At 41.7% G+C, this 25,867-nt stretch overlaps 1 protein-coding gene across 1 annotated transcript in view; it reads left to right on the forward strand.

Moving 5' to 3' along the window:
• Positions 1–1,876: 1,876 nt before the first annotated feature.
• LOC308248554 (aldehyde oxidase 4-like) overlaps positions 1,877–25,867 on the forward strand; it is a gene marked incomplete at both ends in the record, with an annotated part of 76,749 nt that continues 52,758 nt past the window's right edge. The window contains 6 exons of the mRNA XM_080668670.1: positions 1,877–1,930; positions 5,587–5,644; positions 8,932–9,028; positions 9,636–9,744; positions 23,609–23,735; positions 25,308–25,369. Coding sequence (XP_080524796.1) covers positions 1,877–1,930; positions 5,587–5,644; positions 8,932–9,028; positions 9,636–9,744; positions 23,609–23,735; positions 25,308–25,369 — 507 coding nt within the window. The remainder of the gene's footprint in view (positions 1,931–5,586; positions 5,645–8,931; positions 9,029–9,635; positions 9,745–23,608; positions 23,736–25,307; positions 25,370–25,867) is intronic.

The raw sequence follows: 25,867 nt of genomic DNA on the forward strand, positions 1-25,867 counted from the left end.
ACTTCTATGGCCAGGGGAACCACTCCTCTGGGGGCTTCTTGGTGGCGTAGTAATGGATTGCTGCAGGCCACCCGTCTGCATAGAGGGCGTGCTGTGCCTGGCAATAATCTCCACTGCCCTTCAGAAACTCCATAAACGTGTGACCAAGAACACCACAGAAAGAACCATGTTTACTCACTGAAGGTTGTGGCCTCGTCATACAACCGGTCCTGACAGCGGTGGTGGAGGCAGCCGCAGGGCAGGGGGAGGCAGGGGGCGGAGGGGGGGGGTGGCTTTGCAGAAGGCGGCAGGGGCACCAGACTCTCCCATTGAGAAACAGAGTATGGAAGGAGAAGCGGGGGAAATGAATGCAAAGGAGCGAAGAAGTAAGGATGAGATCCAGTAGGGGTCGGCAAACTTTTTCTGTACGAGACCCAGAGAGTAAATATTTTAAGGCTTTGCAGACCATAAGATCTCGGCTGCGACCACTCAGCCTGCTGTTGCAGATGGAAACCAGCCAGAATCAACATCTAAATGAATGTTTGTGGCTGGGTTCCAATAAATCTTTAAGGACACTGGGAAAAGTTTCATGAGTTTCAATAGTATCCTATCTAATAAAGAGGGAATATGCTAATTGACCATCACTCCATCACAAAGATGGCTGCACCCACAGCTGAGGCCAAGTTCCCATCAGGAGCCTTAAAGAGCAATCAGCAGGGACCTGAGGTCTATGCCCTCCCCCTGCCTGTGGAGCTTGACAGGGGACCTCAGGCTGCGCCCCGCTCCCTGGAGTCAGGCTGGGGGACCTCAGGCCGCACCCCCCACCCAGCGGGGCTTGACAGGGGACCTCAGGCCGTGTCCCCCACCTGGTGGGGCTTGATGGAGGACCTCAAGGCACACCCCCTGCTCTGGTCTGGGCTGGGGGACCTCAGGCCACGCCCCCCATCCTGGCGCCGGGCCAGGAGACCTGAGGCTATGTCCCCTGCCTGGCAGGGCTTGACAAGGGCGGGATTGGCCAGGTCTGAATCTAGCCCAATGGGGGGGGGGGGCGGGGGCTGCCGGGTCTGGGTCTCATGGGATTTTGAGGTGCATGTGGGTGGGCGGGGACTTGACTCTGGGTTCCGTGGTGTGCCCCAGACTCTGACAGGAGGAAGGTTTTCATATACATTTTACTAATTTTCTTTCATCTCTGACACTTCTGTTATAGAGAAAGGGCAAATAGCAATGTTAAATTATTTCCTCTAATTAATCCCCTTTTAATGTACACGAATTTCATGCACTGGGTCACTAGTAGTATTATATTGACTGATGGTTTGGTTTAAAAATAACAATAGCCTATTTAAAACTCTATTTTTAAAATATATATATATATATATATTATTGATTTCAGAGAGGAAGGAAGAGGGAGAGAGAGATAGAGACATCAATGATGAGAATCATTGATGGGCTGCCTCCTGCACGCCCACACTGGGGATTGAGCCCACAACCCCAGCATGTGCCCTGATTGGGAATCAAACCATGACCTCCTGATTCATAGGTCGATCCTCAACCACTGAGCCACGCCAGCCTGGCAAAACTCGATTTTTATTTATTAGTCCCTGGCTTTCAACAAATTTCCCTAGCAAGCCATTCTGGGCTTCAAAGGGGACGGGCAATGACTTGGCTCACTCCTGGCAAAGGAGGAGACAGGTGCTGCCAAGAGCCCTTCGAAGTGCTTGCGGGCAGGGCGGGCAGGCAGCCCTGGTTGGTGCTCCTGTCTTCCAGCATGCGGTTATAAATCACCCGCTGATGCTTGGGCTTTTCCAAGATCTGTAGGCATCTAGGTGTTTGCTCTCACCGACCTGCTCTATCAGAAGGAAAGCCTCCTACTGTGGTGGAAGCATTGTTTTCTGGCACGATGCCTTCTCTCCCCAGTTCTGATGAGCTGATTTTCTTTGTGAATGGAAGAAAGGTAAGTTTACACAATAAATTAATATGAACTTTTGCACACCAGAGGCAAAAGCCAAGCTCATTTCTTTTCACCACGATGCCACTCCTTAACCTCTGCCTTCTGTCTTTTTCAAGTGATACTAGTATGTACTGGTCTGAACTTGAGCATGGGTCATTCATTCAAGGTTTAGTGCAAAATTATGAAAGCATGGGGGCTTTTGCTTGCCTTAACTTTTCTTTTGGACAGTAAGGAGCTCCCGTTTGTATTTGTTGGATTACAATGGGAGTGAATTCTGACCCAGGTTATGAAAAACTATATTAGCTCTACTCGAGTTCACCGATGTTATTTCAACAGAAGGCATATGTGACATTAAGGATGCTAATAGCAAAGAATGATTTTGTTTTGCCTTCATACATCCACTCAGGCTGGTCAATTAGCCCAGAAACTGAAGCAGCTCTGCTGAGCCATGGGACAGGGAGGCGGCTGTGTCCACTGGGGAAGAGGTGCGGCAACTCAAATGCTCAGTTGTCCTCAGGCCTGTACTTGAATGAGCAAAATGAATAAGTAAAATGTTTGAGGTGCTTTGAGACAATTAGGAGGAAAAAAACTTATAAAGTATTAAAATAGAAAATTGTTTCGAAGTCATTTGGTGTTTATGATTTTGCTTCCCAAGCCTCAGATGTACTGCATTACTGATGTTCTTCCCTAAAAGAGGGGACACAACTTTAATCATGGCAAAAATTCTTGAGAGTGTTGGCTGTCAAATAGCAGGGAAACATTTTTAGGAAACCCATGAACTAAAGAACAAAAAGTGAAAGAGAAAGAAAAGAACAAAGAAAAAATCTGGGTTTAGTAATACTGCTTACCAATTGGTCAGGATCTTGCATGACCTGAAGCCAACTGGCATGTCAGAAGAATAATTGCTGAGTGGACAATTTACAGGAATTCAAAAGCTAAGAACTTTTCTGAGTGCAAGGAAAACGGGGCTTTGTTGCTTTGCTGTTGCTGGTAAATAAAGCCATTTATCCTTTAATAACACATTAGAATGATTATTCCCTCTGCAGGTCTCCCAATCTTTTGAATTCATAGCTGATATTTTAGTATTTTTCCCTTTCTCCATTTTACAAATTTCTAAGACAAGTTGTAGGTGGCAAATAAAAGGGGGGAAATATATGCAACTCTTTGAAGAGATCGGGTTTGCTGTTATTTTTGTGGTTGGTCTTCTTCCCTTTAGACCCAGGAGCACAGAGTTGAGCGAAGCACATTCCTCCACCAATGGCACATCCTCATTACAGCCTGGACAAGGCTTTTCTTCTGCTTCATATTGTTTTCTTTTTTCTTTTTCTTTCTTATTTTCTCGTCCCAGATGCATCCACTCTTGTGCATGTACCATACATCCTTGTCATATACTTTCAATATAGTCATTTAGAAAGATAGATGTATCCTTGAAATATATGCAGCTGACCCTTGAACAATACAGGTTTGAACTGCGCTGGTCCACTTATATGTGGTTGTGTGTGTGTGTGTTTTTCAATAAATACTTTCAATGTATTTTCCTTATGATTTTCTTAATCACATTTTCTCTAGCTTACTTTGTTGTAAGAATACAATATAAATATATATGTATATATAACATACAAACTATGTGTTAATTGCTTATGTTATTGGGAAGGCTTGCAGTCAACAGTAGTCTATTAATAGTTAAGTTTTGAGGGAGTCAGAAGTTATACATGAATTTTCAACTGTGCAGGGGAATCAGCCGCCCTAATCCCACATTGTTCAAGGTTCAACTGTACAGTGTTTGACTTTGCATGCGTGTGCTTATATTCTTAAGTTACCCAAGTGAAATTGTGGTTTACTTTACAAGACTTATACATCCCCTTCTATTTCTTTTGTGACTCACTGCTGTTTTTGAGACCTATCCATGTTGCTCTTTGAACAACTGGCTCATTATTTCTGCATGTAGAGTTCTCCGGGCCGTGTATACCCTTCACTCTGCTTATGCAGTCCCCCAGTGATAGACACACGGGATGCTTCCAAGTCCCCACTGCATGCAGTGAACCCCCGACCGTGTATTTCCTTACCAACACTGGCAAGAAAATCTCTAAGTGAGATTATGGCATGCCAATGTCTCAGGTCCTGCCAGGTGGCTTTCCGGAATCCAGCACAAGTTACATTTTCCCATAGTTGATTGCATGACAAGTGCTGCCTTTTATCAATTTGCAAATCTATGATGTACCAACACTTGATACAATCAGACTTGCTAAAGTGTGCTAAGCTGATGGGTGTAAAATAATCTCTCATTGCAGTTCTCCCTTGCTTATCTCTGGATATTGGTAAAGTTGCTCATTTTTTCATATACATAGTAAAACGAAATCATTTCCTAAGTGTCTTTAAAGTACCAGAGGAAACAGAAGGTACGAGTACAATTTTGTGAGTGCAACTTATGGTATGATCAGAATTTTTCATATGATTACTGAAATATTTATTTATTTTCTAAATATATTTTTATTGATTTCAGACAGGAAGGGAGAGGGAGAGAGAGAGAGAGACACAGAGAGAGAGATACAGAGAGAGAGAAAGAGAGAGAGAGAGAGAAACTTCAATGATGAGAGAAAATCATTGATTGGCTGCTTCCTGCAATCCCCCTACTGGGGATTGAGCCTACAACCCAGGCATGTGCCCTGACCGGAATGGAACCGTGACCTTCTGGTTCATAGGTCGATACTCAACCACTGAGCCACTATGGCAGGGCTGAAATATTTATTTTAAATGACTGGGAGTGCTATATATGTGAGATGTCAGAATTGCAGTTAGCATCCTTTCATTACGTTCCCCAAAGTCTAACCTTGTTTTCTCCTTCTTCATTTGGGCCTTGATCCTTCCATGTCATAACGGGTGCTGAGCTTATCTCTGGCTCTTCAGATCCTCCGAGGACGCGGAAGGAAACTTGGAAATATGAGGCATTTATTAAAAATAATGTGGTTTGTTGTTTTTTTTCCTGGGGTGATAAAAATGCACACACTTTTAGAAGAATAATGTCCTCTTTTTTGTTGTTGCTCAGTGCTACTCTTCCAGGCGACTTTCTCTTCAGTTCTCTCTAATCTTGCCTGACTGTACCCAGCCAGGGAGCTGCTTGGGCAGGGAGGGCAGACAGCTTTCATCGCATGTGTCAGCTGTGATCTATTGGCGGCAACAGCCTGGCATGCAACCTGAGAGACAGAGCAGCGATTGATGCTCCCTTCTGCTCTTCCCTCACCTGCTGGCACCTGCATTTCACTGAGGAGGGATGGAGAAGACAGGGCTGTCTCCCTTAAACCCCCTCCCTTCTGATCTCATGACTCCCTTAGAAAATCTGCAGCTAACCTGTTTTGTGGCTTCCTGTAGCCACTAGCTATCTTGATCAATTTTGGAACCTGTGTATCCATTTCCCTAGATAACTCTAAGGAAAAACAATCCAGAATTTACACGTGTCATATGTGTTACAAAATTCAGAGGCGTTAAGATAATGCTCCATCATTTTTTCAAAATTCTGGTTCCAAGTATTGTGTTTCCTTTGCTGTTGTTTTGTCATTGGACGTTATCACCTATCAAAAACATGCCCCTAAACAACAGGTAGAATTGCCACGCGTTCTGGTGTTCTCTTCCTGAAGCCCTCCTCTCGCTCCACAATGTAGGTCGTGGAGAAGAGCGCCGATCCTGAAATGAACCTGCTGTTCTACCTGCGGAAAGTCCGTATCCTTACGTTTCGCTGTAATCCGTCTGGATTGGGTGGTAAACAGTGAACACGCTAAGACTTCTGAAGAAAGCTGCCCTGTATTTGTTCTGGGTCAATAACCTGGTGTCCAATGTGTAGCGTCTAGTTGGAGTTCAGAGAATGCATCTAGAAGTGATATATGTGTACTTTATTGGTTGTATTTTTCACCTGAGCACATAAGCAAAAGACCCCTCCAGGGAACCACGAGGGTCCACTGGGAATAGCTTTGGGAAATAACTTCATAACTTTTGATGCCCATGGTCACCGGGATGGCAGCTTCACGTTCACGCGTGTGAAGGTGAACACGCCTGGCCAATTGCTCAGGGCAGCATGTCCCTGACAATGGTTTCCCACCAGCACATTTCCCTGACTTGTCGCGTATGCCTTTTCATAAACCTTATTGAAGAAAACAAGGTTTTATAAACATTTCAAAATTCCCAAGTCAAGCTAATGCCCTCCCAGATTTCCACGTGGATCTGGAGCTTCCTTCACCTCTCACTCCTCCGAGACCTCCAGTAGAGCTTCGATAAAGATTCAAAAAGCATTTCTTGGTTTTGGGTGCAACTATAAATGGGTAGCATGAGGGCGTGATTCTGGCCCTATATCTGTCTTTTTGCCTCCCGACATACACACCCCAATACATGACTTTATTTCTCCCTGTTCTTCCCTTGCCAAGTTTATCTAATAAATTATGTGTGCTGGATGCCACCTGGTCTATGGAACCCCTTGCAATATAGTTTCCTACCCCATCATTTTACTCCTCTCGTCAATATATCTGCCCCTATTCCACTCACTATTCCAGGAACTGTACAGGTGACTGGACTATCACCGGGCAGCTGGGATGGACGGGGTGACTCGGTGGGAGGCTGTGACCTTGGGAAGGAGTGAAATAGTGAAAGAAAGATGGGAATGGCTCCCCTATATTTGATTTCTTGTGTGACTGGGTTCCATCCTGGCAATGAAACCTGAGTCAGGCCCCATGTCAGCAGCAAATTGGTGTTTTGTGGGAGCCTGAAGTTTTTATAATATTGGAGACCTGCCTTCAGGGAAAAAATATAAAATTAGCAATGTAAATTAGGTACAGGGCCCTGGGAGGGGCCATGGGTGTCCGGTGAAAAGTGCAGCAGGCCAGTGCTGGTGTATGCACATGGGGGACTCGCTCTGGCAGAAAATCCAATATTTGTGAATCACCCACTTGAGGAACAAGTTAAAAATAAGACTCTGGCCCAGTGGGTGTGGCTCAGTGGTTGAGCATCTACCCAGGAGTCAAGAGGTCACCTGTAGATTCCCCGTCAGGGCACATGCCCATTTGGGGGCTCAATCCCCAGTAAGGGGGCGGGGTTTGCAGGAGGCAGCTGATCAATGATTTTCATCACTGATGTTTCTTTTTCTCTCTCCCTCTCCCTTCCTCTCTGTCTAAAAATCAATACAAACATATTTTGAAAATAATAAGCCTCTGACTCCATCCCAGAACTGTTGACTCTGTAATCAGAAGTTGGGGCCTGGACGTCTCAGGTGAGCCACACTTACTTAGAACGACTTCTTTATGCCTTTAGGCACCAAGAAGAATGAGCAGAGGAGGACACTGGGGAGATGGGAAATGGGAGGCTGGGGCAATTCTGCCTAGAGCGGCTTCCGGCCATGTTTCCTTGGGAATCCATGCATGTTCAGCTTGCTCCTAATATAGATGAATTTCTTCATTTAGGAGGTCTAGAGAAAGCACAGAGAAGTCTGTAGTGAATTTAGAAGTGCTATAAAGGGAAGTGGTAGGGTGACACTGGGTAACTATGAGGTGGCAGAGCCCTTGAGGGAAATTTTGGACTATTGTTTGCTTTTGTGTGTTTGTTTTCCAGCTACAAGCCCAGTTCCTGGAATAATGAGTGGAATAGGGGATGACATATTGGCTAGAGGAAAATCATACAATAATTAATAAATAATGATACAAGAATAAACTCTGTGTTTCATGTACTCACCACTGTAGGCCTGCTTTTGCCCACCCCCTGTATTTTATCTGGCAACCTACTTAAATGATGAGCTTTAGGATGAACTGACAAAATATGGAAGGAACTGTTTGAGGCAGGCACCTCTGGTGGGGGTGGAAGAAGGAAGCATCAAACTAGTTGTTTAGTGACCAAAGGACAAAGCAGCTAGTTGCACCAACTTTTGGCTTTTTCATTCAAGGCAATGTTAACCCGTGCATCACAAAGCTGTTTCACTCCGGGGTATACTGACCCAACCCAGTATTACATCTCTTTGTGCAGCCTTCTCTAAGATGAAGTTAGTCTCCACCTCTACCCAAGCCAAGTATGATCTCCACCCATGAAATCCTTTTTAAACCTCAACCAGAAAAGCTCCCAAGCCAATTCCAGCAGATTCTTACAGAACAGAAAGCAGGGAGTTTACATAGGTTGTTTGTTCTCCCTCTGTGGAAATATGCAAATGCTTTACAGAGGAAAAGTGCACAGTGGTTGTTGACATGACTAGCTCAGGAACCATGGTTATTAAATTAATAGTCCTTAATCCCATAAGAAGGTAAAAAGCATTACATTGCTGAGTCAGAGAAAGGCAAGTTTCCCAAGAGGATTTTTCTAAGTTTTGCACACACACCACCTTAACAGCAATAACGTAACCTGAGTCCAGAGTCCATTGTCCACAACTCTGCATTTAACAGGCTTTTTCCGTCCTCATTTGGATGCAACCCTGATCTAACAGGCACGAGGCTCTCTGTAGTCTTCACGTACCCCAACCCATGTAGTGGGACCATCCAGATGGTCGCTGCAGAAATGGTAATGTGTTGAGTTGCAAAGTGTTGCCCTAGTCCCTTCGGGAGTGCCATCTTATTATCTCCCAAAATATGAAAAAATTTGCATTTAGAAATGCATCTGAAAAAGAAAGAAAATTTCTTCTCACCTTTACCAATGAGCTCCTTTACATGCAAAAGTGGAACTCTGAGCAAGGAACTCAAGAGAACATGTTAATTGTCAGCATCCGAGGAAAAGAGGTGTAAAAAGCAAAGGGGCCCAGCCTGTGTGGCTCAGTGGTTGAGTGTTGACCCACGAACCAGGAGGTTATGGTTTGATTCCCAGTCAGGGCACATGCCCGGGTTTCAGGCTCAATCTCTAGTAGAGGGCGTGCAGGAGGATCGATAATTTTCTCTCATCGTTGATGCTTCTATCTCTGTCTCTCTGGTATCAATAAAAACAGATTTTAAAAATAAAAGCAAAGGGGCCTGGGCCCCTCTTTTCCTTGACTCGCTTCTTTCCAGTCCACCTCACAGGCACCAAGTACGGCTGTGGGAGTGGAGGCTGTGGCGCCTGCACTGTCATGGTGTCAAGATATGACCCCAAGACCAAGAAGATCCAGTATCCTTTGTGTTGGCCAGGGCCATGCTTGGGCACATCCGGGAAGGTTGTGGAGCCTCCCACTTTGCTGTCCATATTCACTCCTCTCCTCTCCCCAGGTGTCTATGGCACTCACACAGCTCTGGGCCTGCTCTCCCTGCAGCTTCCTAAGTTCCAGATCTTTCCCATGGACTTTCTTCCCATCAGATTATATTTAATTGGGCTAGTGTGCAACCAGAGCATTTGTATTTTTAAAAGCTTTGCAGGGCTGGGAATCACTGGGTTTAACTAACCCATGGTGGTTTATATAAGTCAATATATCATCTTATGATCAGTAAGACATTTCTTTCCCTAGAATGAGGGGAAAAAATAGAGAATTGAGGGTCTCTGGGAGGCCCTACAAAAAACACTTTCTTATTCTATTTATCCATTTCTTTTTCATATCCTACACCAGCCACATGTAAGTCCTTTTTGAACGCTTCCAGAAATTTATGGTTTTATATGTAGAGTTCTCTGTATTCTCACGGATATACAGTCTCATGGTTCTCCCGAACCGACATTACTCCCTGAATTATGTTACCCGCTCCCTGTGATTCCCAGGTGTTCTCTTTACACAATTCTATCACAGTCATTATCCAGTCACCGCATGCCTGGTGCCCATCTGTTCTCTGTATGGGGCTGCTGTCACCACGGTAGAAGGTATAGGAAGCATCAAAACCAGGATTCACCCCGTGCAGGTAAGAGTGTATTCTGATTGGGACCAGGTGTTGGTATAGGTATCCCACATAGTCCCATGTACTCTAAATAGGTCACCAACTGTCAAATCCTTTGTGTTTTTAAATTCACATTTTGTTAGATTCCATGCTTCGTAGCTAGGGATCTTTTCAAAGATTGGTGTATAAGCCAAGATTTCTTCATTAATTTTAATATATCTTACTTAGCTTCTCAGCCCCATCTTTGCCCTAAACTAAAACAAGGACAGTTCAGTCTTATGAGAAAAGAAAATGAGATAGAAAAGCAGAAGTTTATAGAAGATAACTGGTTGTCTACCACATTCAAAATACTGAACTCTGAATGAGAGGCTAATTGTGTGTACAAATACTCCCCACACTCACCAAATGTCTCAGGAGAAACTGAGCACCCAGGTGGCAATAAAACAGCTAAAATGACAACGTGTTTACCAAAGTTTGCAGGACTTTTTGAAGAAAGGGCGATGCTGTTTGTATATACTAGCATAGGGACTGCTGCAGAAGTTGTTTTAAGAGCAGTGTATAGAAAGAAAATTATAAATAGCCATATTTTCCCTTGACATTCTTTCCCTTCAAAAACTGTGCTTGGAGCATAGAGGCTAAGAGCATCCTCTGACAGTATGTTACCATTGATGGGTATTTGTTTATAGTGCCTGTCCTTCAACCATAACCTTAATGACTTTTTGACCTTATTAAGATCTTACCTCATACCTGACTCATCACCTTAACAGTTACAGAAGCACCTCATGCTGCAGCCTATCAGATTTCTTTCTCTCCAGTCACCTTTCAAAATCACACTTGACATTCAATATTACATTAGTTTCAGGTGTAAAACATAGTGGTTTGACATTAATGTAACTTATGAAGTGATCCCCCTGGGAAGTCTCGTACCAGCTGGCACCATACAGTTATTATAATATTATTGACTATATTCCCTATGATGTACTTTACATCCCCATGACTATTCTGTATCTGCCAGTTTGTGCTTCTTGATTCCTTCCCCTTTTTCACCCAGTTCCCCAACCCCTCCCTCCCATCTGGCAATCATCAGTTTGTTTTCTGTGTCCATTAGTCAACTTCCGTTTTGTTCTTTAGATTTCATATGTAAGTGAGATCATATGGTATTTGTCTTTCTCTGTCGGACTTATTTCACTTACATCATACTCTCTACGTTCATCTGTTGTCCAAATGGTAAGATTTTATTTTTTTAAGGCCAAGTAATATTTCACTGTATATATGTACCATGGCTTTAAAAAAAAATTAAATCTTTATTGTTGATATTATTACAGATGTCCTTCTTTTTCCGCCCTTGTCCCCCTCAACCTGGCTCCCACCTGCCACAGGCCTTCACCATCCTATTGTCTGTGTCCATAGGTAATGCATATATGTATATAAGATCTTTGTTTAATCACTTCCTGCCCCCCCCCCCCCGCCACCACTCCTCTTCCCTCTGAGAATCATCTCTCTGTTCCATTTTCTTTCTTTTTTTTTTTTTTCAAAATTTTATTAAGGTATTATATGTGTACATATCTTACCATTACCCCCCCACACCCCACTCCAATACATGCCCTCACCCCCCAATGTTTTGCATCCGTTGGTTACTCTTATATGCATGTATACAAGTCCTTCGGTTGATCTCTTATTTCCCCCACCTCTCCCTAACCTTACCGCTGTAATTAGGCAGTCTGTTTGATGCTTTACTGCCTCTGTAACTATCTTTTTGTTCATCAGTTTATAATGTTTTTCATTATCCCCAAATGAGTGAGATCATGTGGTATTTTTCTTTCATTGACTGGTGTATTTCACTTAGCATAATGTTCTCTAATTCCATCCAGGTGTCTACAAATGGTAGTAATTCCTTCTTTTTTATGGCAGCATAGTATTCCATTGTGTAGATGTACCATAGTTTTCTGATCCAGTCATCTGTTGACGGGCACCTAGGCTGTTTCCAAATCTTAGCTATTGTAAATTGTGCTGCTATTAACATAGGGGTGCATATATCCTTTCTGATTGGTATTTCTGGTTTCTTAGGATATATTCCTAAAAGTGGGATTACTGGGTCAAATGGGAGTTCCATTTTCAGTTTTTTGAGGAAACTCCATACTGTTCTCCACAGTGGCTGCACCAGTCTGCATTCCCACCAGCAGTGCACGAGGGTTCCTTTTTCTCCACATCCTCGCCAGCACTTGTCGTTTGTTGATTTGTTGATGATAGCCATTCTGACAGGTGTGAGATGGTAACGCATTGTCGTTTTGATTTGCATCTCTCGGATAATTAGTGACTTTGAGCATGTTTTCATGTGTCTCTTGGCCTTCCTTCTGTCTTCTTTCGAAAAGATTCTATTTAGGTCCGTTGCCCATTTTTTTATTGGATCATTTATCTTCCTTTTATTAAGTTCTATAAGCTGCCTGTAGATGTTGGAAATTAAACCTTTATCAGTGATACCATTTGCAAATATGTTCTCCCATACAGTGGGGTTTCTTGTTGTTTTGTTGATGGTTTCTTTTGCTGTGCAAAAGCTTTTTATTTTGATGTAGTCCCATTTGTTTATTTTCTCTTTGGCTTCCATTGCCCTAGGGGCAGTATCAGTGAAAAAGTTCTTTGGCATATGTCTGAGATTTTGCTGCCTGTGGATTCCTCTAGTATTTTTATGGTTTCCCGTCTTATATTTAAGTCCTGTATCCATTTTGAGTTTATTTTTGTGTATGGTGTATGTTGGTGATCTAGTTTCATTTTTTTGCATGTATCTGTCCAATTTTCCCAACATCATTTATTAAAGAGACTGTCTTGACTCCATTGTATGCTCATGCCTCCTTTGTCAAATATTAATTGCGCATAGTGGTTTGGGTCGATATCTGGATTCTCTATTCTATTCCATTGATCTATATGTCTGTTCTTGAGCCAGTACCAGGCTGTTTTGAGGACAGTGGCTTTGTAATACAGCTTGAAATCTGATATTGAGATCCCTCCTAGTTTATTCTTCTTTCTCAGGATTGCTGTGGCTATTCGGGGTCTTTTTTTATTCCAGATGAATTTTTGGAGAGTTCTTTCTAGGTCTGTGAAATATGCTGTTGGTATTTTAATGGGGAGTGCATTGAATCTATAGATTGCTTTGGGTAGTATGGACATTTTGATGATGTTGATTCTACCAATCCATGAACATGGTATGTTCTTCCATCTGTTTACATCTTCCTCTATCTCTTTTTTCAGTGTCCTGTAGTTTTCCGCATATAGGTCCTTTACCTCCTTGGTTAGGTTTATTCCTAAGTATCTTAATTTTTTTGGTGCGATGGAAAATGGGATTGCTTTTTTAGTCTCTCTTTCTGTAAGTTCACTGTTGGTGTATAGAAATGCCATAGATTTCTTGGCGTTAATTTTGTATCCTGCTACATTGCCGAATTCATTTATTAAGTCTGTTAGTTTTTTGATGGAGTCTTTCGGGTTTTTTATGTACAATATCATGTCATCTGCAAATAAGGACAGCTTTACTTCTTCTTTTCCAATTTGGATGCCTTTTATTTATTCTTCTTGTCTAATTGCAATGGCTAATAATTCCAGTACTATGTCAAACAGGAGTGGTGAGAGTGGGCATCCTTGTCTTGTTCCTGTTCTTAGGGGAAATGGTTTTAGTTTTTGCCCATTGAGTATGATGTTAGCTGTGGGTTTATCATATATAGCTTTTATTATGTTGAGGTATGATCCTTCTATTCCCACCTTGTTGAGAGTTTTTATCAAGAAAGGGTGTTGGATTTTGTCAAATGCTTTTTCTGCATCAATTGATATGACTATGTAATTTTTATCTCTCAATTTGTTTATGTGATGTATCACATTTATTGATTTTCGGATATTGTACCATCCTTGCATTCCTGGGATAAACCCTACTTGGTCATGGTGTATGATCTTTCTGATGTACTGCTGGATCCGATTTGCTAGAATTTTGTTGAGGATTTTGGCATCTACATTCATGAGGGATATTGGCCTGTAATTCTCCTTCATTGTGTTGTCTTTATCTGGTTTTGGTTATTAGGGTGATGCTGGCTTCATAGAAGGAGCTTGGAAGTGTTCCTTCCTCTTGAATTTTTTGGAATAGTCTGAGGAGGATAGGTTTTAGTTCTTCCTTGAATGTTTGGTAAAACTCTCCTGTGAAGCCGTCTGGCCCCGGGCTTTTGTTTGCCGGAAGCTCTTTGATGACTGCTTCAATTTCTTCCATAGTTACTGGCATATTGAGCTGTTTAGATTCTTCTTGATTGAGTTTAGGTTATATTTTTCTAGGAATATGTCCATTTCACCCAGGTTGTCCAGTTTGTTGGAATAGAGTTGTTCGTAGTATTTTTTAACAATCCTTTGTATTTCAGGGGGATCTGTTGTTATTTCACCTCTTTCATTTCTGATTTTGTTTATTTGGGTCCTCTCTCTTTGCTTCTTGGTGAGCCTGGCTAGAGGTTCATCAATCTTGTTTATCCTTTCAAAGAACCAGCTCTTGGTTTTGTTGATCTTTTGTATTGTTTCTTTGGTCTCTATGTCGTTTATCTCTGCTCTGATCTTTATTATTTCCTTCCTTCTGCTTACACTGGGCTTTTCTTGTTGCTCTTTTTCTAACTCTTTGAGTTGTTGGGTTAGGTAATTTATTAACATTGTTTCTTGTTTTTTGCAGTAGGCTTGTAGAGCTATGAACTTCCCTCTCAAGACTGCTTTCACTGTGTCCCATAGATTTTGGATTGTAGTGTTTTCATTGTCATTTGTTGCCATGATGTTTTTTATTTCTTCTTTGATCTCTCTGGTAACCCAGTCATGGTTTAATAGCATGCTGTTTAGTCTCCATGTGTTTGATTTCCTTGGGGTGTTTTTATTGTAGTTGATTTCCAGTTTTATGCCACTGTGGTCTGAGAAGATGCTTGATATGATTTCTATCTTCTTGAATTTGAAGAGACTTTGCCTATGTCCCAACATATGGTCTATCTTTGAAAATGACCCATGTGCACTTGAGAAGAATGTATATTCTGTGGCTTTGGGGTGAAATGTTCTGAAGATGTCAATTAATTCCATCTGGTCTAGTGAGTCATTTAGGGTTGATGTTTCTTTGCTGATTTTTTGTTTAGAGGATTTGTCCAATGGTGATAGTGGGGTATTAAAGTCTCCTACTATGATTGTATTGCTGTCAATCTCTCCCTTGATATCCTCCAGGAGTTTTTTTATGTATTTGGGTGCTCCTGTATTGGGTGCATATATGTTTACCAGAGTTATTTCTTCTTGTTGGATTGCTCCCTTTAGTATTATGAAGTGGCCTTCCTTATCTCTTGTTATGTCCTTCAGTTTGAGATCTAATTTGTCAGATATAAGTATTGCTACCCCAGCTTTTTTTTCAGTTCCATTTGCCTGAAAAACCTTTTTCCATCCCTTCACCCTCAGTCTGTGTGCGTCTTTTTTTCTGAGGTGGGTTTCTTGTAGACAGCAGATGTATGGGTCATGTTTTCTTATCCAATCCATTACCCTATGTCTTTTGATTGGGGCATTTAATCCGTTTACATTTAAAGTTATTATTGATAGGTACTTATTTGTCGCCATTCCTATTCTTTACACCTGTGTTCCTTCTTTGCTTCCTATTTCTTTCTTTTTTTTTTTACAGCAGACCCTTTAGCATTTCTTGCATTGCTGGTTTGGTGGTGATAAATTCTCTTAGTCCCCTTTTGTCTGTGAAGCTCCTGATTTCACCTTCAATTTTGATTGATAGCCTTGCTGGGTACAGTATTCTTGGATTCAGACCCTTCCTTTGCATGACTTTGTATATTTCATTCCATTCCCTTCTGGCCTGATGAGTTTCTGTTGAGAAATCAGTTGCTAGTCTGATGGGGGTTCCTTTGTATGTAACTTTCTGTCTCTCTCTTACTGCTTTTAAGATTCTTACTTTGTTGTTGGTGTTTGCCAATTTAATTATAATGTGCCTTGGCGTCGGTCTTTTGGGGTTCATTTTGCTTTGGACACTGTGAGCTTCTTGGATTTGTGTGGGTTTTTTCTTCTCTATATCAGGGAAATTTTCTGTCATTATTTCTTCAAAGAGGTTTTCTATTCCTTGTTCAGCTTCCTTTCCTTCTGGAACCCCTATTATGCGGATGTTGTTTTGTTTCGTGTTGTCCCAAAGTTCCCTTAGGCTCTCTTCCTGCCTTTTAATTTTTTTTTCTAGAAGTTGCCCTACTTGGGAATTTTTTCCCATCTTGTCTTCTAGCTCACTGATGCGGTCCTCTGCTTCTAGTCTACTCTTGATGCTTTCTATTGAGTTCTTTACAGCGGCGATATCATTTTTCATTTCTTCTTGGTTCTTCTTCATTTCCTCTTGGTTCTTGCTCATATTGTCGAATTTGTCTTCCATTCTTTTCAGCCACCTTATGACCATTTCTCTGAATTCTTTTTCTGGAAGGTTGCTTGCCTCCATTTCATTTACTTCCTCTTCTGGTGATGCCTGCTTTTCTTTCATATGCGGGCTGTGTCTTTGTCTCCCCATGATGTCTCTTCTCTGGGTGTCTGGTTATGTAGTTCTCTCTCTCCTGCGTTGATTTAAAGGCACAAAATACAGCACTACCAGGTACAACACACAAGGCACTGAACAGAAATGTATTCACAATATTAATAACCTCCAATAAAGGTGACCACTAGAGAACGGCAAATTAGGGGATAGGAGAGAAAGAAGAAGAGGAAAAAGAAAGAAAGAAGAAGAAGAAGAAGAAGAAAGGAGTGTCAAAATGAAATTGGGAAAAGGGAAAAAAAGAAGAAGAAAAAAGTAAGAGAGACAAGAAAGAGACTAAGAGAGAAAGGGAAACAGACTATATATATTGGGGATAAAACTCCAATAGAACAATCACTTATCCCAGCAAATGCCAGCAACAAGTACCTGGGGATTAATACAAACTACAACACCAACTAATATTGAGTGAGGCAAGGGAAAACAGAAGCACTAAACAAACAAAAAAAATAAACAAAAGAAGAATAAGCAAAACAATCTCACAAAAAAGCATAAAAATTCGATATAATCTACATTAAGTGAACAACAACAAAAGGACAGAGAGAAAAACAATTTTTTGGATAGTTAAGACAGCGAAGAGAGAGGTGTGTATGGACTTGGAGCAGGGGAATGGAGATTAGATATATAAGTAGGGTGAAATTTTAACAGGGGGTAAACAGAAAGAATAGGGAAAATCGAAAGCAGGAAAGGGGTAAGATAAACAGGACACCGAAAAGGGAAAAGTGAGGAAGAGAGTGATGGCATAAAGGTAGAGTTGAGATAGAGTAAAATGATGCTAAAGGAAAGATAAAAATAGAATGTAGAACATTAATCCCAAAACAAAATGAAGAGAAAATAAAAATGACACTTAAAAAAAAAAAGATAAAATAGCAGTAGTAATAATACGGATTGAAAATAAGAATGTAATAATTAAAAAGGTAAAATCAAGTGAGGAAAAAAGAAAAAAAATAGTTTCTTGAGTAAAAGATGCAAAAAATGAAAATAAAAAAGAAAAATAAAATGTGGAGTAGTGAAGGTCATTCACTTCCTCTGTTGTTCTGTTTGGCACACCTGTTTCTTAGTCCGGACAGTATTGCAGTTCACTGTGTTCCACTGCTCTTCAGTGATGTAAGCCAGTCCTGATTTTAAGCAGGCGGTGTGTCTTAATTTCTCATGTTCTTTTATTTTTGATTACACAAGAGTCAATTTGTGATTCAGCCCCTGGGTGGCAGTGTTTCTGGATTGACTTCCGGGTCTATCTATGGCCTCTCTAGGCAGTGTTAGAGCCTTCTTTCCCTGTGGCACTCACTACTGGTTTGTGGGAGTGGGCTGCCTCAGAGCTGGCTCTCCGATGGTCACTACCCGCTCCAATCCCCAGGTTCCAGAAAAACAACTTTCCCCTGCAGTCTCCCAGGGTGTCCCCAACTGGGTGATCCTATGTATTGGGCTTAGTAATCAGAAGCAAGAATTTCAAGAGGAAAAAGCCCAATTGTGCGCACTCCGTGGCTGCGCGTAAGTCTAGCACACCCCTGAAATTCTTAGGGTGTCCCTGCACTTCAGATCAAAATGGGTTGCTTTTTAGAGAGCCCTTCTGTTAGCAGCTCTGAGGACCCCCTTCCACATTCACGGATCGCGCCAGCCCCAACAGCCACGGATTTTTCTAGGCACAGACTTCCCTGGTCCTCCAGCTCCTGCAAAACGCGCGTTCCTCTCTCACTCTGGGACCAGAGACCTCACCTTATCCCAGGCGAAATCTGACCTTTTCGTGGTGGAGTGTAGAGCTCCTCTGAACCCGTGTGTTTGCGCCAATTGGGGAGCGTTGTTCTGGGGCTTGCAGCTGTTCCGTGGGTGCTGCAGCTGTGGATTCTCAGGCTTCCGATAAGCTCCACTTTCTGGTTCCAGATGGCGGAGGCTCCGCGTCCAAGCCCGCAGCTCCGGGAGGGGACCCAGCCGCAGTGGGAGCTGCCAGGTCAGGGGAACCCCGTCTAGCAGTCTCCCACTTTCTTCTGCAGTTCAGCTGTCCCCCAACTTGCCAACAAACACTCCTAGTGCGACCCTCAGCTGTTCTTTCTTTCTGCTCCGGGACTAGGCTCGGAACACGTCTGTCTATTCCGCCGCCATTTTTCTCTCTCTGTCTGTTCCATTTTCATGCCTCTGATTCTATTTTATTCACCAGGTTATTCTGTTCATTAGATTTCTTATTCATTTATTTTGATCTTTAGATTCAATTGTTGATAGGTATTTGTTGCCATTTTGTTGTTCATATTTTTTATCTTTTTCTTTTTCTTCTTCTTCCTCTTCTTAAAGAATACCCTTCAACATTTCATATAATACTGGTTTGATAGTGATGAACTCCTTTAGCTTTTTTTTGTCTGTGAAGCTCTTTATCTGACCTTCAATTTTAAATGATAGCTTTGCTGGGTAGAGTAATCTTGGTTGTAGGTTCTTGCTATTCATCACTTTGAATATTTCTTGCCACTCCCATCTGGCCTGCATAGTTTCTGTTCAGAAATCAGCTGACAGTCATATGGACATTCCCTTGTAGGTAACTAACTGCTTTTTTCTTGCTGCTTTTAAAATTCTCTCTTTTTCTTTAGCCCTTGGCATTTTAATTATGATGTGTCTTAGTGTGGTCCTCTTTGGGTTTCTCTTGTCTGGTACTCTCTGTGCTTCCTGGACTTGTAATTCTATTTCTTTCACCAAGTAGGGGAAGTTTTCTGTCATTATTCCTTCAAGTAGGTTTTCAATAACTTTCTCTCTCTCTTCTTCTGGCACCCCCATAATGTGAATATTAGTACAATTGAATTTGTCCCAGAAGCTCCTTACATTATCTTTATATTTTTGGATTCTTTTTTCTTTTTGTTCTTCTGGTTGGGTGTTTTTTTTGCTTCCTCATATTTCAAATCGTTGATTCGATTTTCAGACTCCTCTACGCTACTGTTGAATCCCTGTATATTATTCTTTATTTCAATCAGTGTATGCTTAATTTCTGACTGGTCCTTTCCTTTTTTCTTTTTCTTTTTTTTTTTTTTTGGCATTCTCATTAAGATCCTTGAAAGTCTCACTAAGTCCCTTGGAGGTTTCTAGAAGATCCTTGAGTAACATTATAACCATGGTTTTGAACTCTATATCCAGTAGTTTGTTTCTTCCATTTCTTTCATTTGTGACATCTTTCTTTGTCTCCACATTTTGGCTGTTTTCCTGTGTTTGTTTCTATGTATTGGGTAGAGCTGCTATGTCTCCTTGAGTTGGTAGAGTGGCCTTGTGTAGTAGGTGTTCTATAGGGCCCAGTGACTCAGCCTCCCCAGTCACCTGAGCTAGGAGCTCTAGGTGCAGTTTTGTTGTACTTGAGACTTGATTGCTATTGGTGTCAGGAGGAATTGACCTCCAGGCCAACTGGCTGTGAGGACCAACTGCAACTGCAATGGGAGAGTTGCTGTGCAGGAGACACCGCTGTGGAGCAGGACTTGCTGCAGTGGAGTATTGGTGCTCACTGAGTCTGCCCCTTGAGTGTGTTGCTTATAGATGTGTAGAGTTGTAATCTGGTATAGGCTGACACTGACCACTGGGTACACTGGCTCTTGGGTCTCCAAGGAGGTGCCAAGTCAGCCAATGCCTGGGGCCACCCAGCAGGAGCTACAGAGAGATCTGCAGATTTCTCCTCTTTGTATCAGGTTTGGAAGTGCTCAGATGAGGCCCAGCTGTGAAGCAAGGCAGGCTGGTGCTGGTGCCAGGTTTTGGGCCTTTTATTTATAGATTTGGGGCTTCCTGACCCAGCTGCAGCTTGTTTGAAATTTTAACCAGAGCAAGGACAGGCCATTCATATGCAAAAGCTGCTGCTGGCAGCTTGAGTGGGGTTGTAAATTAGATGAGGCAGGGTCTTAGGGAATCACCAAGGTGGAGCAAACAGAAATGGCTGCCAGTGAGTCCTGACCCAGATGTCCTAGCGTAGGAACAATGATCCCTGCAGCACCTCCATATGGGAGAAAGCCGTTCTGAGTTCCTGTCCTGATACCAGACAATCCAGTTCCTCCTGGTATGTGTCTGTCTTCCCCAAAGCCTCACCCTGGTGCTGGAGCTCAGATGAAGCAAGACCTTGTCAGTTCAGTTTGTGGTGCTGGCCTTTTATGAGGATCAGCTGGGTCTCCAGCAGCCTCTGTGTCACTGAGCCCCAATCCACACTGGTTTTTACAGCCCAAAGTTCTTACTGCCCAGACTGGTGTGGGGCTGGGACCCCTTGCTCCTCTAAGCAGACTCTGCAAAGATGTTTAAAAAAGCGGCCCATGTGGGTGCCAGACCAGCTCATTCTGTGCCTCCGCACCTCCTACCAGTCTCAGTGTGCTTTCTTCTTTAGTTCTCTAGTTGTAGGACTTCCATTCAGCCAGCTTTCCAGTGGTTCTGGATAATAGTTGTTCTGTATTTTAGTTGTAATTTTGATGTGGTTGTGGGAGGCGGTGAGTACAGGCGTTTACCTAAGGCCACTATCTTCCTACTTTGCATATATTGATTCTGTACCACAACTTTTTATCCACTAGTCCATTGATGGACACTTACGTTGTTTCCATATCTTGGCTATTGTAAATATTGCTGCAATGAACATAGGGTTGCATATATTTTTTCAAATTAGCATGTCATGTTAACAAATGCAGTCTTCATTTCAGTAATTGTATTTTTAACTGATTCTTTTTTTTAGGTTTTCTGATTGTCATTCTTACGTTTCTTCTCTCTTTGTTGAAGTTCTCACTAAATTCATCCACTCTTCCCCTACGTTCATAGAACATCCTTATAAGCAGTGTTTTAAACTCTGCATCTGGTAGATTACTTGTCTCCATTTGTTGAGCTCTTTTTCTGAAGTTTTGTCCCATTCTTACATTTGGGACATTTTTCTTTGTTTCCCCAGCCATGTTGGCTGATTCTCTGTGTTTGTTTCTGTTTTAGGTGAATCTGTTACATCTTCTGGTCTTGGCACAGTTGCCTTATATAATAGGTGTCTAGTAGGGCCCAGTGAAGCATTCTCCTTCATCACCCGAGTGGGTTGTCTGTGCCCTCCTATTATAGTTGAGCTTTCACTGCTGTGGCAATGTCAGTGGGACAAATTGACCCCAGGCTAACTGGCTGTGAGGAATGTCTGTGACTACAGCAGACAAGCTGTTTTTCAGGGGTTAATTCCATGGAGTGGTTTTGCTTTAGCAATGTTCTGGTGCCTGCGCTGGCCATCCTTTCGGTCTGTTGTTTGTGTGGCTAATTGGTTGGTGTTCTGGTGTGGTCTAAAACCGGGTAGGATGGTTCTGGGACCTCTGGGGAGGATCTCTGGTGCAGACCAAGTCACTTGCTATGCATGGCCCAAGGCCACCAGGTAGAAGCTACAAAGTGATCTGCAGATGGTTGCCACCTGTGCTGGACTTGGAGGTGCCTGGGAGAGGCCAGCTGCCACTTGGGCCAGCGGTATGAGGCATGCTGGGCCAGATGCTACTTGTCTAGAGTTCGTGTGTCTCTAAGATATTTTAGGGAAGTCCACAGGGTAGGCCGAGACCTGTCACTTTAAAGAGGTTTCAGGCTTGTGCGTAGTTGGGTAGGGCAGGTTCTTAATGAATCACTAGGGTGGGGTGAACAGTGTTAGTCAAATTAATTGGAGAATCAGATTTGGCACTGCCTGCACCAGCAGGCCGGGCAGGAAAAGGGCTCAACATAGGAACAATGGTGTCCACCAGATGGCTCTGTGAGAGGAGAGCTCAACCAAGGAACAATGGTGTGCACTCCAGTATTTCTGTCCAAGAGAGAGCCGCCCCTCCAGCCCTCACCTGAAGCCAGATGATTCAGGTGCCCTTATGTCCCTGGCATTTTTCAAGCTGCTGTCCCTTTGCTGGAACTTGGGGCAAATGTTTGTGGGTAAGTAAATCTGTGCTCAGGCACTTTAAGAAGATGCCTGGGTCTCCAGCACTTCTTTGTCTCACTCAGACAGAACCTTTGCTGATTTTCACAGCCAAGTATTATAAAGACTCCTCTTCCTGGCAACTGGTACTCTGGATATGAGGCTGGGATCCCTTGCTCCCTCCACAGCCAAGGTACCCCACCCTGTTCTTAACCATCATAGGTGGGTGTGGGATCAGCCTGTTTTGTGTCTTTGCCTCTCCTACCAGTCACTATGTGGCCTCTTCTTTAAATCCTTAGTTGTAGGAATTCCATTCAGCTAGTCTTCAGGTGGTTTTCAGTGATGGTTGGTTTATAATTTGATTGTAATTTTGATGTGGTCATGGGAGAAGCAGAACACAGCATTTACCTCTCCACCATCTTGACCAGAAGTCTCTCTCAACTATTGATAGTACATATGCTAGATTTGTTCAGTAGTGCCCTGGAATAGGCTCATACTGGCTTGTGAGAGCTGATTGTTAAACTTTCAGGAATTTTGTGAGCCATTCTTTAAACACAGCCATTATTAACAATGAAACTATACTAACTTTAAATGAAATAAGTAATGACAAAAACAAAGTTAATAAATATCATCATTCATCATCTGCTAATTATTTTACTACATTTACTCTTATTTATACCCTTAAGATTATTAGTCTATTATATCTACTTGGTGGAAATGCCATAGAATGGTATGCCACTGTACATCTCTCCCCAGATCCGCATTCAAGGACATCACATTGGAAGTCTGACACCAGCCCTATTGGAAATATTTGCACAACTGAAATTGGTAGAAACTACAAATCAGGGCTTTTTTCCCCAGAGACCCAGTTGTTAAGATTGACCACCACATTTACAGCCTGTTTATATGCACATCTGAAACCACAGAGCCGCATTTCCCTTTAGCATTAGAACAATATCTGTCCTTTTTTTTTTAATGATTACATATGCCATTGTTGCATTAACATAATTATATTTTTTCAATTACACTTGATATTCAATAATATATTAGTTTCAGGTGTACAGCATAGTGGTTAGACATTTATTTAACTTCCAAGGTTCCCCCCAAGATGATGGAGTAAGTAAATAATATGCTTGACTTCTCCCCAATAAATCTAGTACCCACCTAATACCATATATAGTTATTAAAATATTATCGAATATCTGTCCTTCAAGTTTAGCCATAGTTGAACTATGTGGCTTTCACCTCAGGGGGCGTGCTGTTTGAAAAATGTTGAGCCAGCTGGTTGAACACCATGCAAGAGACACATGGGACAGAGTCACACAGAGGGACCCAGCGTCATGTCTCCCATCTACATCTTCATGGCATAGATTCTTTGTATAGAATGGATGAAGTAAATTGTTATTCCTCACTCTCTTTTATTTCCTGTCCAGGATAAGGAACCCAAAGGCTTAATGCATAAATAATGTACCCTTTCCTCCCAGGAAAGACTTGCCAAGTGCCATGGCACACAGTGTGGCTTCTGCAGCCCAGGGATGGCGATGTCCATCTACACGCTGCTGAGGAACCACCCAGAGCCGACCCCTGAGCAAATAATGGAAGCTCTTGGAGGTGAGCCTTCTTGGCCTTCTGCAGGCAAGACCAAAGATAGGAATAGACCAAGTAACTAGAGAAGGAGGTCTCCGCCATGGAGAGAAGTTGTGGCAAAGCTTTGGGCTTCCTCTTTACTACCTTTCTTCACCCAAGTCCTTTCCAGAAAGTGCTGCCTTCATTTTGTCAGTAGAGAGGCCAAGAATTGGGGCTATATTGGTTTAGTCACAAAACGTTCTCCCTTCATAGAGCCCATTGTCCTTCTGCAAAGCCATTCAGATGGGCTGTCTATAACACTTTCAATAGAATCTTTCCTAAAAGTGGAAATCTGGGCAGTATGGAAGAACAAGATTTTGTTGTTTATTTTTAAATTAATCTGTTAGGACCATTCATGAATTCTACTTCCTTATATTACTTTTACAAAGAGAATAGGCTTTCAGATACTTTACAGTTTTATGTTCTGGCTGGGTTTATTATAAGATCAAAGAGGTCATAGATAGCAATTACTTATCTTAATAAGCTTGGTGAAGAATTCAATTTTCTTTTTTAAAAATATATTTTATTGATTTTTACAGAGAGGAAGGGAGAGGGATAGAGAGTCAGAAACATCGGTGAGAGAGAAACATTGATCAGCTGCCTCCTGCACACTCCCTACTGGGCATTTGACTGCAACCAAGGTACATGCCCTTGACCGGAATCGAACCTGGGACCCTTTAGTCCACAGGCCGACGTTCTATCCACTGAGCCAAACTGGTTAGGGCATGAATTCAATTTTCTATAACAAATAGCTGTCAAGTTTAAGTGAACAAACACAATTTTCTACAAAAAAAAGAGAGCATGTCATGTTATCAAATGTAGTCTTCTGTAACAAACATACCTAGTTTCAAAGTAACTGGTCACTAGTTCTTAGGAGAAAGCTGTAGGAGCAAATCTCTGAATATTATAAGAAAGCTCTTGGTCCCTTTCAATAAAAAGACCTAGACAGAAATTCAGTTTTATGATGAAAAGATGTAGACTAAAACAAAATAAAAATTCAACATAAATTTTATGCTAACTGATATGGAAATATCCTGTAATAGTTTTCCTTGTCTCTCAACAACTTCTTTACTCAAAATTTCTCAGTTTCTCACTAAGTACTAAAACTTTGGCCTATGGTTTCAATTATAATTTTAACTAAACCTGAATAGATTTGAATAATAGGTAATCTTTGTTCAATGAAATAACCCACACTAATGAAGTATATAGAGTTTTGAAAAATCAGATATATTGTGATTTTTCTTGCTTTTTTTTTTCTTTTTTTTTTTTTTTTAATATACACAGTCTTATAGCAATGGAGTATTTCCTCCCAGATTCTATGCCTGTAATTCACCTAGCGACCACTATGAGACTATGTTGTAAAGTCTGGTACAAGATCTATTTCTGAAGAACATCTCTGCTCCAAAGAGCAATTTTGCTGGTTTGGGAAGCAAAAAAAAAAAAAAAAGAAAAAAATAATAATTTAATTACTATTAAAACTTGCCACTGAAAACATGAAACACAAATATGCAATATATTTCTATATCATTTGCTAAAAATTGATCTCTTCTCAATCAGGTAATTTGTGTCGCTGTACTGGATACCGACCAATTATAGAAAGTGGAAATACTTTCTGCGTGGTAAGCTAAAATAAAGAATATGTACAGAAATTTTTTCAACCGATTTAATTGTTTCTTAATCTATATTTCATTTTCTTCAATAGAGTTTGCATCTATTGAAAAGCAAAATTATTAAAAGCTCAGTATATCCTCTATGCCATGTCTATAAGCTTTGAAGGAACATGTGTGAAAGAGAATTAGCGAGCAGGAAGGGAAGACTCAGAGGAGGCTTAAGAAGAATAAGCCTGGAAAGACATGATGGGAATGAGTGCATGGAGCTGCAGTAACTGGACAGCACAGTATCCTATGATCCTAAAGAGGAGACATACTTTCGACAGACAAGGTCTCAGGTGTTTTTCCAGCACCCATTTTTTGTGGCAAAAAAATTAATTATATGTAATTTTGATTGACCAAAATAACTCAAGGTATACAAGTTAATTCCAAATTCTAAATTTTTTTTAAAGAAACTATTTTTAGGCCAGTAATGAAGAATTCAAAAAGCTTTTACAAACTACAGGC

This window comes from Plecotus auritus, assembly GCF_963455305.1.
Source record: "Plecotus auritus genome assembly, chromosome: 5".
In the NCBI taxonomy this organism is placed as follows: Eukaryota; Metazoa; Chordata; class Mammalia; order Chiroptera; family Vespertilionidae; genus Plecotus; species Plecotus auritus.